Here is a 13822-nt window from a genome sequence, read left to right as displayed (position 1 = left end):
GCGCACCCTGGTGGCGGGTGGGTCAACCACTCATTTGGTTGATGCGTGGCGTGGGGAGCAGAGCAGAGCGGCAGGCTGAAAGGTAGCGAACGCGAGGGAGGTATCAAGTTCTAAAACTATATTGTGAATATTTAAAAAAAACTTGAACGATTCTAAAATTCTATCGAAGTAATCACGGAAATATGATTTAATAAGTAAAGGCCAGCTATTTTACTTATAATCCACTATAAGCTGCATTAAACAAAATATAAATGTTTGAAATATTCATGGCGGCGGCGGCGGGAAGAAGGTTGAAAATATTTAACCGTGATTTATATATTAATTTCATAAAATGTTATATCCAATTGAGTCGCAAAAATATTCTGAAATAGATTATTGGAAGTTCGATCCAACAAATCGGATCAGGAAATGCAATAAAATTGAAATCTATCTTTCTGCATATTTATCTAGATTAGTCGTTACCAAAAAGTGGTCCGCGAAAGTCTGGAAGCGGGCCACGAGGAACCCGAGGGAAGAAAAATTTATGTTTTAAGCGTTATTAGTGTTATTTTAATAAACTTTATTGGTCTATATTAATGTATGATCAATTTCCCTTGGAAAATGTTATATCAAACTCATCGGAAGTTCAAAATATGTTTCCAATCGGTAAAAGAAGTAATAAGTTACAAATTTCCAATGCAATAAGATAGGACTATAAAGTGACAGTCAATGACCATACTGTGAGTAATATAGTTACTGTAGGCTGCACCAATCAGAACCAATTATTTTCTGTCAGTGATATTCCTGTTCTATAGTCACCATCTTATCAAAATTGGTTTGCTGTCATTAGACAAAGCAGCTCTATCTTTTTCAACTCCACTACGTTGCCAAATTGCCAGGAATGTGTGCAGGCTAAGTAGAAGTAATGAATTATCATAATATTTCATCTTAATTATGAAAATATATTATTATATCATGAAAATATTATTTTTTTGTGGTTTCTTAGTAATTTTTCTAGGTGCAACCTAGTATGCATTACTGTTCAATAACACTAGCAGATCTCCTCCAATTACACTACCACCATGTACGTTTTTGCATAGACAAAATATAGGTACTAATATATATATATATATATATTTCTCGTGTGATGGGGCTCGCCGTGTCAGATTTGAGTGTTACTTGAAGCCAATTGTCCACTTAGACGTAGTTATATTTATTAGTTGAAGCCATGTGGCGCTAGTCTCGCCGTTTAAACACTCAGATTTTAAGCTCGAGTCCAAAAGGTTCCACACTGTCGCCAACCGATAGCCCAATTCAAAATTGTGGCATTTATTCTCAACGAGTATTCTTACTTCCTATTTCTCTATTATCATTCTACGTTTATTGTTAATGCCGACATTAAATCATTTCCGAATTTGAACGACGGATGGTGGCGAATCTGTTGAAACTCTATGCTATTTTAAATAGTGACTTGGAAATCAAAGTGCATAAATAAATGGGGAGACATCTAGAATTGATTGTACGTTGAAAAATTAAGTTGCCAAGAGTTTTAAATTTACAGTGAAAATTTATAGCTTAGATTTCCTTATCACATGAGTCATGTATTTGTTTAAATTCTCAAAGCTGTATGGAATATTCTTCTCCTTCACGATTTTTCTGGTTTGCTTAGATATGAGAATTATCTTCATGTAGGTTTTATTCATGTAGGTTATCTTCATAATATGTGTACAATGCAACATTTTGATTACTAGTGGTTCAAGAAATAGGGGTGCATGATAATGTAAATAATCATGAATCATACTGAAGAATCTTGACATTACTATCTCTTCTTGTATATGTGCTTCATGTTTTTAAATCACGTTTTTCTCATACATCATCCTATTATATTGAAGTTTGATCTTCGATAATTGTGGAATCTAAATAGTGTCAATGCTCTCTAGGTCTGTACCAAAACGGAGCAGTTTTGCTTGCCCAATCAGGTGTGTTTTAAAAATGAACTAACTACTGTACTAAATTTCCTGGAATAGTTGGTGGTAAAATTTAAAAAATATCAATATTTTTCTCGTAAATAAACATTAAATTGTCCTTATTTTCATTAGTGTAAATAATATTGATCAATAAGCATACACCAATGCATTACAGATAGTAATTAGATACCTCATCACTCTTTATTATTTTTATCTGTCAATATTGAACATAATATATCCACATTTTTTGGCTCTCAAATATCCTAATAACCATTAACATATTAATCCTACATTAAATAGAAAAAGAAGGTATCCACGCACTTGTTAGTATTGAATTGACGGTGTTTGACATCATTCTTCATTTAATCAGTTGTAAAATTTTAATAGATTTTCTGATAAGGGCTTGGAACCTCGGGCGTTGCAAGTAAAGCTGCTTGGCTACTGTTGATACATCTCATGACCCCGTCAATGTCCAATTACCGTTATATACCATGCTACTTATATTAGACACTTGCTTGATCGTGTGTGCTGTCTCCATATTCTTCAATCATATCAATTTTGTTCATTCATGCAGATTGGTGAATATTATTTAACGATTTAAAATTGGTAGTTGTTGAATATTATTTAACGATCTAAAATTGCCAGTTTTTTTAAAGATTGCATTTAATTATAGAATTTTACAATTCACAACTCACTATGAATTTGTATGGAGTTTTCGAGTACATAGAAAATTTATGGGTGTGAGATTAGATTATGTTTAAGTAATAATAGTAATAGCGGGCCTTTCAATATCCGATTTCTTGTCCAACGATGTTGGACCGGTTGGTCACGACTTAATCCAACATCCCGTTCACATTCCAACTGATTTCGCGGCTGATGTGATGTGTTGGACCTCTAGTCTAGTTTATCCAACTCGTCCGGCTAGATATCAAACATTCAACCCAATATCAACAACCCCTCATTTACGGTCCAATGTCGAATCCAGCATTGAATGATGGATTACAAATTGTACAAGAAATCGGATAGTGAATGGTCCGCTCAACTGAAGAAAATAATTTATTTTTCTTCAACCTTAATTATTATTCTGACAGACAATAAATAGTTTATGTTTAATTGGTCCTAAGACTTTGACTTTATTAATCGGTTGTGGCCCATTTTCGATCAGGCTCATTCAATTCACTTCAATCTTTCATCGCCTTAATTCTCAAATACAATAAAATGCATACATCATACAATATCATTATAAATTATATATTCGCTCTGTTCATAATATCCACCCTTTCTAATCTGAATAAAATATGTTTTTTGCAGTTCACAAAAAAATTGAAAAGAAATTTACAATAAGAAGTAATAAATCCTGTCACGTTAATTGTAACTTTGTCGGAGAGTCGGAAATTTGTGAATGATTGAGTTTGATTTCGATTAGGTTGCCCAGCAGTCGATGTGGGGCAGGGAGAACGAGATGTCGCAGAAAGGCATGAACTTTGCCAGCGTGGCGGCCAATGGCGTTCCCAGTGCGGCGGTCGGCGGCCCCGTCGGACCACCAACCAACAAGTTCCTCGACAATCCTCCTCAGGTAATACACTAAATATCATATAAGAATACTTTAGCTATTTCATAGCTAATCGACGAAATTATTGAATACTGGTTTTCAAAACCTAGGCCCATCTGAAGCTGTTCAAGATCCCATTTAAATAGATCAAAGGTAATTTTTACTTCAAAGACAATCTATGTTTAAAGAGGGATGCAATTTATTATTATTATTATATTAGTATGTGTTTACCAGTATAGATTAGTCAATATGGTGTGTAATGTGTTTTGGTAAATATGGTTTATATTTGTCAACTTGATATATTCAAGTTTATAATTCCCTATTCTTATTTCGATTAATATTGGGAAATTGTTTGTTTGTAATTATGCTAACAAATTAATAAATAAATTGAATGACTCTGTTTTGAAAAAAGTTTTTTTTTATTCAACAAAATGAAAAAAAATGAACCTCAACTTACATTATTTTTAAACTTTATTTAGGTGAATGGTTCAGTAACTGGTACCCAGTAAATGTTTACCCAGTAAATTTTAGTGGATTACTGCTGATGAATATTTGACACAGACGTTGTTTTGTGTGTTGTACGACAGGTGGACGCATCGAAGGCACCGGGCTACCGTGGAGCATCGGTGTGCTCGCCTGTGTCGAAGGCATCCGCGTCGCCACCCTCGATGCAGCAGCAGCAGCAGCAGCAGCAACAGCAGCAGGCAGCAGCCTACTCGACGTATGGGGGGCAGTCGGAGGCAGTGCCGCCCCCAGGCCAGCCCTACAACATGCCCACACTCTTTCCTGCAGCCGAACATTCGAACCAACTGCTGAAAATGGTGCCCGCCGACTCGCCCTACCATCAGATGAGCTACTCGCAGCCGCCGGTCACCACCACCGTCACCATGTCCAGGCTCAATCCTAGAGCACCCGACTTCTCCAGCACTATCAAGCCGCAACAACAGCAACAGGCACAGCAACAACAACAACAACAGCAGGCTCAGCAGCAACAACAGCAGCAAGTTCAGCAGCAGCAGCAACAGACTGCTCACTACAGTCCTGTGCCACCGCCCACCAGCTACATGCCTCCGCCCCCTCCACCCCAGGCGGCAGCAGCAGCAGCTGCGGCGGCAATCCTCGCCAACAACAATGTCATTTCGTACGGCAAGTACCCGCAGCCTGGGCCGCCACCGCGACCCAATGGCCAGACGGCGAGGTGGCCCTTCGTGGCGGCGCCCTACCAGACGGAGATGCTGACGGCCAACTACACGACGCTGGCCACACTGAACGCAATGAGTCACGACCTGCTTGCCGGCCTCGAGAACGGCGCTGGCTCCGGCTCGTCACCGTCCTCGCCCCAGTGCCCCGCCCCCGCCCAGGCCCCGGCCCCCGCCCCACCACTCGACGACCGCAAGGCGCCGCCTCGGCCCATCGGCACCGAGCGCGCCTGGAAGCAGTATGGCGCCGGACTGGGTGCCGCAGCTGAGCTCGACATGAACACCTCGTGGATGATGGACCCAAGATACAGTGGAACACGGCCGCCGATCGCCATCAGCTGTTCAGGACCAATCCGGGCCCAGCTCCCTTCTCGCACCGGCTGCACATGCATGACGACCTGCAAATGCTCGAATCATCCACCTTTCCGGTACGTTCATCATCAACTCAACTATTTTATTATTGCATTGAATGATTGGAAGATATTAAATCAAATATTGAGCAAAGATAATAATATATCAAATAGACAAATATAATTCTATAAAATATTCGTTTCAAAACTACATTTTTTCCGAATTCACATATTTTGAATTCGCTATTTTGTACATGCATTTTCATTGAAACTACCTAGTCAATAACACTAGCACTTCGATTAGAACTAAAACTGATTTAAAGTTTCATCGCCTGATCTTCTTGCTTGCTTACTTACTTACTTACTCCTTGGCGCTATAGCTCATTCAGGGCCTTGACCTTCAAAAAGCCTCTCCACACGTCTCCATCCCCTGCTGACACCCAGCTTCCTTATGTAGTCCTCCACATTGATCCTCTTACTTCTAAATATTTTTTGGACTCTTTTACATTCAATACAATATGTGTTTACATTCTTCTGTGTTTCTCGGAATAATTACTTTTTAAGGGCAACAGACCAAAACAATCAATTATTTTTAATACCTCGATTTTGTCATGATTTGATAGCTAAATTCTTCTGCTTCAAATTTATTTATCATATGATAGGATCCGATCATCCACTGATGTGAGTGAAAAAATTATTTACTATCATGCTTGAACAGATTTTTCGTTCCATTTTGCTCATTCAAGTGCATCATGAAGGAACCCAAATCTTGAGTGAAACGCTGAACAATGTTATTTGGTGTAGAATTCCAAAAAAGTATGTGTGTAACTGGACACAATCAAACTGGAAGTCTATGATGCTATTGAACAGCATAATAAGGATAGCATCACAAAGTGTCGTGTGCTCCAAACTCTTGGATTAGACTCAGGCAGTTATTTTGTGCATTCAATGAAATACAACCGGAGGATACTTTGAGCGGAAAAATTTATTGAAATAATTAAAAAAATGAAAAATTTATTGAAATAATTAAAAAAATGAAGACAACAGAAGATTTCACAAAGAATAATATTGAAGGAGATTTTCGAGGAAACGGCCTTGATAACCCTTCTTATGCTCTAGGGAACTTTTGAATGTGAGTCGAATGCTTTCAAATTTTCAAAGGCCATTTTCTTAAAATATCATGTACATTTCTCCTAGGAACCCTTTTAGGTAGACGTCTAAAACGTCTTTGTTCAGTACTCCTTAGCACTATTATGAACACCCTAGCGATAGGTAATTTAGAAATAATTGAAAAATCCCATTTTATATACCTTTTTGTAATTCAATACTGTGTTTTCGAGCAGTCATTCAGAAAAAAAATCATATTTGGTAAAAAATGGTCGAAAACTGAAAAGCTTGTACTAAAGTATGTAAAAAGGGCATACTATTCACTGTTCAAAATCTCAGGTTGATCGGTTGAATAGATATCCAGAAAAAGGTACATATGTTAACATTACGGCTTATGGAGTTATTTTTTGGTCTACTCCCCTTAAGAACCTAACAATATTTTAGTAAGAGTCGAGAGAATATTTTAGCATTGTTGTGAATGATTGCAGGTGTACGACATGCCAGATGCCCAGCAGCAGTTCAACGGAGGGGGAGGGGGTCCGGCGTTGAATGTGATGCACTCGCTGCCGCTGCACTCACTGCCAGCCTACAGCGATGCCAGCCTTCCACCTGATGCTCTCAAGATCGACTCAACACCTGCCTGGGATCCCTCGCGTATACCACTTCCTGAACTTCCCGAAAAACAACAAGTCAGTATTCAAATTAAGTTTATTTGCAAAAAAAAAAAATACTAGAAGAAAAGGAGTGGCATATCTCAAATATGCGAGTATTTCAACTTTTCGTTATTTGTATTATCTAAATATATCAACAAATTTCAAATAATATTAACATGGTAATATGTGAAAGCCAAAACCTAACCTCCCTTTCCTTTTACATTAATTAAAACTTAATTTAACAGAACCTTTTAGGTTATGTTTTCATACACCAGAAAAATTGAAATCTCGCAGTATTGAGGCACTCCCAACAAAAGCAAGTAATCTAACAAAATATAGACCAATTAAATATAATACTATTTGAGTTACAACTAATTATTATAATACTGTTGTAAATATTAAATTGCAGATAATACAGCTAGTCATTGAAAAATAATAGCTTACAGCACTACTGACAGAGTCAACTTGTGTGTCAAGAGAGTTCCATTGAAATAAATAAAGGCTTATTTGATAATCTCAAATTATTTGAGGACCAACAGCAACGAGATTATTAAAAAGATACGTAACTGCATAGATTGTATTACCAATTTACTAATTGTTGCTAGAGGTGAACATTTTTATACGTTTTTGTTTATTATGATGCCTGAATATACCCTAGAATAGGAAAATGATAATAATGGGAGAAAGTTGGTTCAAGAGTACCGTAACAGGAAACTATTGAATACACTCTAAATCTGCATCTATCGAGGTCAGTTTCAGTGGAACTTGCAATTAGAATCCTAAAGCAATAATACTAGCTACAAATTGGTTTCTGATCGATTTCAGTATGATAATTTTCATTAATTACAATGAACTGAACTTATTTTGCTGCAATCGAATGGAATAAAAAACAATCATTGAGCGTTTGATTTTTTGAGTATTTAGACTTATCTATGAAATGTATTTGAATTTATATGAGAATAGTTTTTAATTGATGTATTTTTTAAATTTCAGGGATGGGCGGCAAAGTGGAGTCACTAGACTTGAAGTCAGGAAGAAGACAAGAACATCTTTTTAGCATGATCGTTTTAAACAGGCACATTTAATAGAACACTTGCTTGTTCGTTTGTTTTGTTGGCGTAGTATGACCTTAATATCAATGTTTCCAATTTTCTCGCTGTAAAGAAATCCCTCATATATATTGAAAATCGAATATGATTTGATGAATTGTACCGTCACGGTTATCATGATTATTATTATTACTACAAATATATTATTAATTACTTATTGTTATTATATTTATCATTAGCAGCGTTCTCTTGGATATGGTGTAAATACAGCTCGTCGAGTTTGCACACTTGGTGTGTGAATCGCTTGCTGGCATCTCTATGATCAAAAGAACAATTCTCATCCAGAAATATGACAATTTTTTATTTTATCTCTCTTTTCTGGTAGTTGTGTGTATAAGCTTCTGTGTTAATATTTTCTAAGCATGGGATCATAAGGTCTTCAGTTTTCTATAAAACGTTACATACAGAAAAGTATTGCAGTTATTGGTAACTACATTGAAGAACTAGCTTAATTCGATTGTAAACTAAAGTGATACTTTAATAATATATTATACCGTAGTAGTTTTGGCTGCGCTGTAGGTTAGCCAGGGAATGGCGGGCTATGATGATCCAGAGAAGTCTGGGCGTTATCTGAGAAGTCATATGTGCATGTTGTTTGATGCTACGCATTGGAGGTGGATGCAGGTAGAGAGCGCAATGAGAATGAATGCTGTGCTCTGCTCTGCTCGGGAGTTGCAGAGTGACGGCCAGTCGAGCTCACCAACAGGTTGCCTGCACAACATGTTCGTTCACCGACTGTCACTCTCCTCCTGAATAGAACCGGACAAATGGGAATTATTATGTAATATTGCTTGTACATGAAGACTTGAAATATATATCTTTATGCACTGTGTACTTGCTTCTAATTTCACAACACATCATCTCCATCCTTCTTGACTTGTTTCAGTTATTGCAGTTCGACCTCATATATTGATTAACAAGAGTGATTCTTAAATAATATAAAACTTGAAAAAAATTAATGTTCAATATTGAAAATGCAAATCAAGTGATAAATTGGCGTGGCAGAATTTATGAACGCATAATATGCATTCGTAGAGTTCCAAAATTGATTACATATTATGTGTTAATATTTGGTGTTTCAAATTTTAAGAAATTCTCGAAACCTAGAAATTTCAAACACTAGTGTTGAGTATGAAACTTTCAGTTTTGCAACAATAGACCAGTTCAGAAAGTTGGAGGGAATGTTTGAAACAAAATTTCTGACTTTGTAGCTTTTTTGGACTAATTTATTTAAAATGTGAACACATCGAAAGTTTCCATCTACATCTTGCTAGATGGGTAGATCTCTACCCTGCTGTGCTAAAGGGTGGATCTCTACCTTGCTGTGCTAAAGGGTGGATCTCTACCCTGAACTAGAGGGATGAAGGTGCTGTATATAGTTGCATTTTATTTTCTTTCTTATATCTTGTTTCTTGAAAACAATATATTCCACTGACATGACTTTCCATGCAAAATGAAGCTATATAAATTTTCTACAAGCTCCCAGCTCTGAGACTGAAAATAGTTCCAAAACGGCCGGACCAAACATTTCTAAGCAATACTTATGTACAAGCCCAGTTCTTAATAATGACAAGGCGGTGGCCTGTGACTGTGACGAGGGAGCTTGGTATCATATAAACTGTGTCGACATTACAGATGAGCAGTATGACAATATGAAAAAAGAAACTCCTAATGTTCAATTCTGGATGTGCGAAAAGTGTACTAAGCAAATTAGTGACGAAGCAGCACATTTATCTGGGTTGTTGAATAAATCTGACATCTCAAACACTGAGTTAAATTCTAAAAATCGCACATCTGACCAACATAGCTTCACACAGGACAAACAAGTTGACGTCATAATTAAAAATCTGGTGTGGCGCACTCACACAACTTTCCTAGCCGTTATGAAAATTGATCACCTGACGCTAGTGTTCACGCGCATCTCAAGTCTACTATTCAAAGATAAAGTAAATTCGTATGGCTTTTGTTGGTGGGGAGTCCCTTGCGGGAAGGTCCCACCGCCTGAATATATAATTTAAGCCGTCAAGGGCCTTACGACTGTCATACTTCAGCCGGGACCGACAATTAACGTGCCCATCCGATAACACGGGAGTGATCTGGTTAAAAAACTTTTTGTATTCAGAGGGTTTGAACCCGGGATCTCTATGCTGCTACGCAAGCACTCTATCCACTAGACCACGGATCACTCCATTTTTTTTTATAGAGATTTTCATGCTCAATCTTTTCCACTTGAAATTTTTTGTTTAAATTGTATCTGAAGCCTGATAATTGGGAATCTAAAATCAAAATTTGTATAGATGGGGCGGAGCTCCTGAAAGTTTTACAGATATGGGACTTGTGGCAGTTGATAGAGCTTATCAATGAAAATTTTAGGTATGAATTCGATCGAAATCATTGGAGCCGTTTTCGAAAAAGTCGCAAAAACCTCTGTTTTTGACAACATTTTCGCTATTTTAGCCGCCATCTTGAATTGCATTTGATCGAAATTGTTCGTGTCGGATCCTTATAGTGTAAGGACCTTTAGTTCCAAATTTCAAGTCATTCCGTTAATTGGGAGATGAGATATCATGTACACAGACACTCATACACATACATACAGACCAATACCCAAAAAACAATTTTTGGACTCAGGGGACCTTGAAACGTACAGAAATTTAGAAATTGGGGTACCTTGATTTTTTCGGAAAGCAATACTTTCCTTACCTATGGTAATAGGGCAAGGAAAGTGAAAATTAATATTTCAGCTGGTTGAATAACTTGAAAGCTTTATGTGTTCATTATGTTTGTTGATATTCTCAGTCAGTGTTAAATTGTATCTTTAGTGTACTCTGTATTAAACAATTCCAGTAATTGTATGGTAAGAGCTTGAGGTAATGCCATGTTGAATTGAAGGATTTTATTTTATTGACAATTGTATTTGTGTAGATGTTCCATTTTATTATATAATGTTGTAAACCAAAAGGAATCAAATCTATTATTATTATAAAAATAACTATCAAATCATTCTTATAGGACTATTATTGATAGTTTTTGTCACACTCACATATACTTTCAGTTTAGTAAACGACCTATACCTATGGCCTATAGTGAGGTCCACATTATAATGGTAGTGGAGAAATATAGGAGATCAACGTTGCCGATCCTTTGTCTTGACAATGCCTTCTATAGACGGTAGCTGATAGAGGTTTATTGATGTAATATTAACGGTTCATTATCGATTAAAATAATCAATTATATTTCATTAAGCAAGAAATTATAATTTTCAATAATTTCATAACTAAGATGGATTAATTCTACATCGTTAGAAGACGATCTGGCAACAGAGCAAAGCGAGAAAGAGATAGTACTATCTGCTTTGTTGGATGATAGACAAAGAATAGCAATACCATTGCTAATTAAATACTGCCATTATAACGTGGACATCACTATAGGCTTAATATACTTCTAGATAGTTACCTTTTGTGAATAAATAAAAAATAAATAGATATCAAATTATAAAAATCATTCTTATAGGACTATTATTGATAGTTTTTGACACACTCACATATCCTTTGAGTTCAGTCAACTTGGTGATGTCTGAGTTCTGGACGGCAGAACACAACATGGCTGGAAACAAAATGGAGTCTAGCTGCTCGACATCATGTGATGAAAGATGCAGCGACCGAGACACCGAGTCAATCAGGTCCCACTCCTGGAGTTGGGGTGGCTTCTCACCTGTCAGTTCTCCTCTGATGTTGCTTTTCATCATCTGAAAATTATTGCCAATTTCTATTTATTTTTGGAAATTAAAATTTCTGGAGTTCAGACAGTTCTATGCCTGTCAACACTCCTCTGATGTTGCTTTTCATCTTATTCTGTAAATTGCCAATTTCTATAAAATTTCCAGTTCATATTTGCTTGAAAATCTAACTGATCACAATAAATCGAAGAGGACGAGTATTGAAATTGCTATAGATACTTATTTTAAAAAATTTCCTGTCTATATTGGCTTGAATGTCTTGACTGATCACAATAAACTTAATAAAACTAGTTGAAATTGTCATAGCTACTACTTATTTGTAAGAAGATATTTGTGAAATTATAGTGAGACGTTCTAATTGATTTTTTTCAAAAAAAAATGTTATAATCGAGCTAGTTTTTAAACAATGTGGAAATATAGTTGAGTACAATAAATATTCAATCTTAATTATGAAAATGTCTCATTAAATCGATGAAATTTTTTTTTGACGAATAACAACAGTTAATATTACATCAGTATCAGCTATCATGTATTGGTATCAGCTATCCTCTATAGAAGGCAGTGGCAAGATAACGCTGTTCTCCTATCTTTTTCCACTGCAATTACAACGTGGACCTCACTGTAGGCAGTGCTAACAGGCTAGAGTTTGTAACGCTGATCATACTAGTTCTTTGAAGAATATTGAGTAAAATAAATCCACAATTTAGATATAGAAAGTTTAAATTTGTAAAAGGAATCTAAATAAGTAAAATAAATCTACAAAAATACATGTTTTTGAAGAAAATGATTGAATAATCAACTTACAACACGCTTCGTTTCTACATCCCATTCAGTTTTGGAAAGAACATAGGCAAGCTTGGTGAGGGCTGCTACAGGGGTCATATCACAGCCAGGAGTCACATTTGCGTCGTAGAGAGTCTGAAAATCAGAAGTAACAGATTTAATTTACACTTTAATACTTGGAAAATAACTCTCTCTATCACTTACATAATGAATGTTTTTTTCTCGAAGGAAAAATAACAATAAAAATACAACACTTTATTTGATGGGGAGATATAGAAGAAAAAATTTCATGGAGAGAGAAAAAAGGAATACTGAAAAGTTTTTACCTAATAATGAATATTCAGATGAAATCTCAATTATAAAAATTGATTAAGGAATAAATTTATTTCCCAGAATGTTACATACAAAAATGATATTTACAATACAATAAGATAAAATCTGTTGTGGTACACTCACACAACTTTCCTTGCTCATTGAACTGGGAGCCTCATTCTTAATGGACAATAATTATTTAGAGAAATAACATAATGACGATTGGCGGCAACATAATTATTTGAAACTACGATCAGACTACTGTATTATGTGTGTAGGCTATATAATTGTTTTCAGAGTAGGCTACTTTTTCCTTTGTGTAAATTGTGAAATCTGATGAGTTTTTAAAAGAAGTCAAAACAGTTGTTCTTCAGATGAAATATCTCGACTATGTGTTATTTTTATAGACTGCTCTACCTACCTACCTCATGCATGAGAAGGAGGTTACAAAGCCCATTTCTCAAGGATGGGGTGAACCCCCCATTAGTTTCCCAGAAAGGAGACTCATGCCAGTTGATGGAGCTGATAAATAACTATACAGAGTATGAATTTGAAATAAATCAGTCGAGTAATTTTTGAGAAAATCATGAAAAACATGGTTTTTCAGTAATTATCCGCCATTTTTCTCAAGAATATTACGCAGCTCCTGCAATTTTCCCAGAAATGATACTCATGTCAGTTGATAGGGCTTATAAATAGCTATCCATGGTATAAATTTGAAGAAAATCGTTAGAGCCCTTTTCGAGAAAACCGTGAAAAACATGGTTTTTTAGTAATTATCCGCCATTTTTCTCGAGAATATTACGCAGCTCCTGCAATTTTCCCAGAAATGAGACTCATGTCAGTTGATAGGGCTTATAAATAGCTATCCATGGTATAAATTTAAAGAAAATCGTTAGAGCCGTTTTTTAGAAAATCGTGAAAAACATGGTTTTTAGTAATTATCCACCATTTTTTCCGCCATCTTGAATTGAATTTTATTGAATTTCTTATTGTCGGGTCCTCATGGTATAAGGACCTTAAGTTTAAAATTTCAAGTCAATCGGTTAATTAGGAATGGAGTTATCGTGTT

The 13822-nt window shown here is 36.0% G+C and overlaps 2 protein-coding genes across 2 annotated transcripts in view; one reads left to right on the top strand and one right to left on the bottom strand.

Annotated features, from left to right (window-relative positions):
- Positions 1–8400, top strand: part of LOC111047570 (ankyrin repeat domain-containing protein 17) — a 71570-nt gene extending 63170 nt beyond the window's left edge. Inside the window, exons 37-41 of the mRNA XM_039423139.1 lie at positions 3373–3522; positions 4086–5125; positions 6167–6179; positions 6643–6843; positions 7801–8400. Coding sequence (XP_039279073.1) covers positions 3373–3522; positions 4086–5125; positions 6167–6179; positions 6643–6843; positions 7801–7827 — 1431 coding nt within the window. The 3' untranslated portion in view covers positions 7828–8400. The remainder of the gene's footprint in view (positions 1–3372; positions 3523–4085; positions 5126–6166; positions 6180–6642; positions 6844–7800) is intronic.
- Positions 8401–10667: 2267 nt separating this feature from the next.
- Positions 10668–12876, bottom strand: LOC120349920 (L-asparaginase-like). The gene is made up of 2 exons (XM_039421446.1): positions 12460–12876; positions 10668–11664 (listed from the first exon to the last, which is right to left on the bottom strand). The coding sequence occupies exons 1-2, from the start codon at positions 12535–12537 to the stop codon at positions 11404–11406; spliced, it is 339 nt and encodes a 112-aa protein (XP_039277380.1). The 5' UTR covers positions 12538–12876; the 3' UTR covers positions 10668–11403.
- Positions 12877–13822: the final 946 nt, after the last annotated feature.

Source organism: Nilaparvata lugens, chromosome 1 (assembly GCF_014356525.2).
Source record: "Nilaparvata lugens isolate BPH chromosome 1, ASM1435652v1, whole genome shotgun sequence".
NCBI classification, from domain to species: Eukaryota; Metazoa; Arthropoda; class Insecta; order Hemiptera; family Delphacidae; genus Nilaparvata; species Nilaparvata lugens.
This window is presented reverse-complemented; position numbering and strand designations above follow the sequence as displayed.

Coding starts and splice junctions, on each gene's coding strand:
- LOC120349920 (XM_039421446.1), bottom strand. CDS start 12,537: ATGACCCCTGTAGCAGCCCTCACCAAGCTTGCCTATGTTCTTTCCAAA. Junction 11,665..12,459: donor ATGTAGAAACGAAGCGTGTT/GTAAGTTGATTA, acceptor AATAATTTTCAG/ATGATGAAAAGCAACATCAG.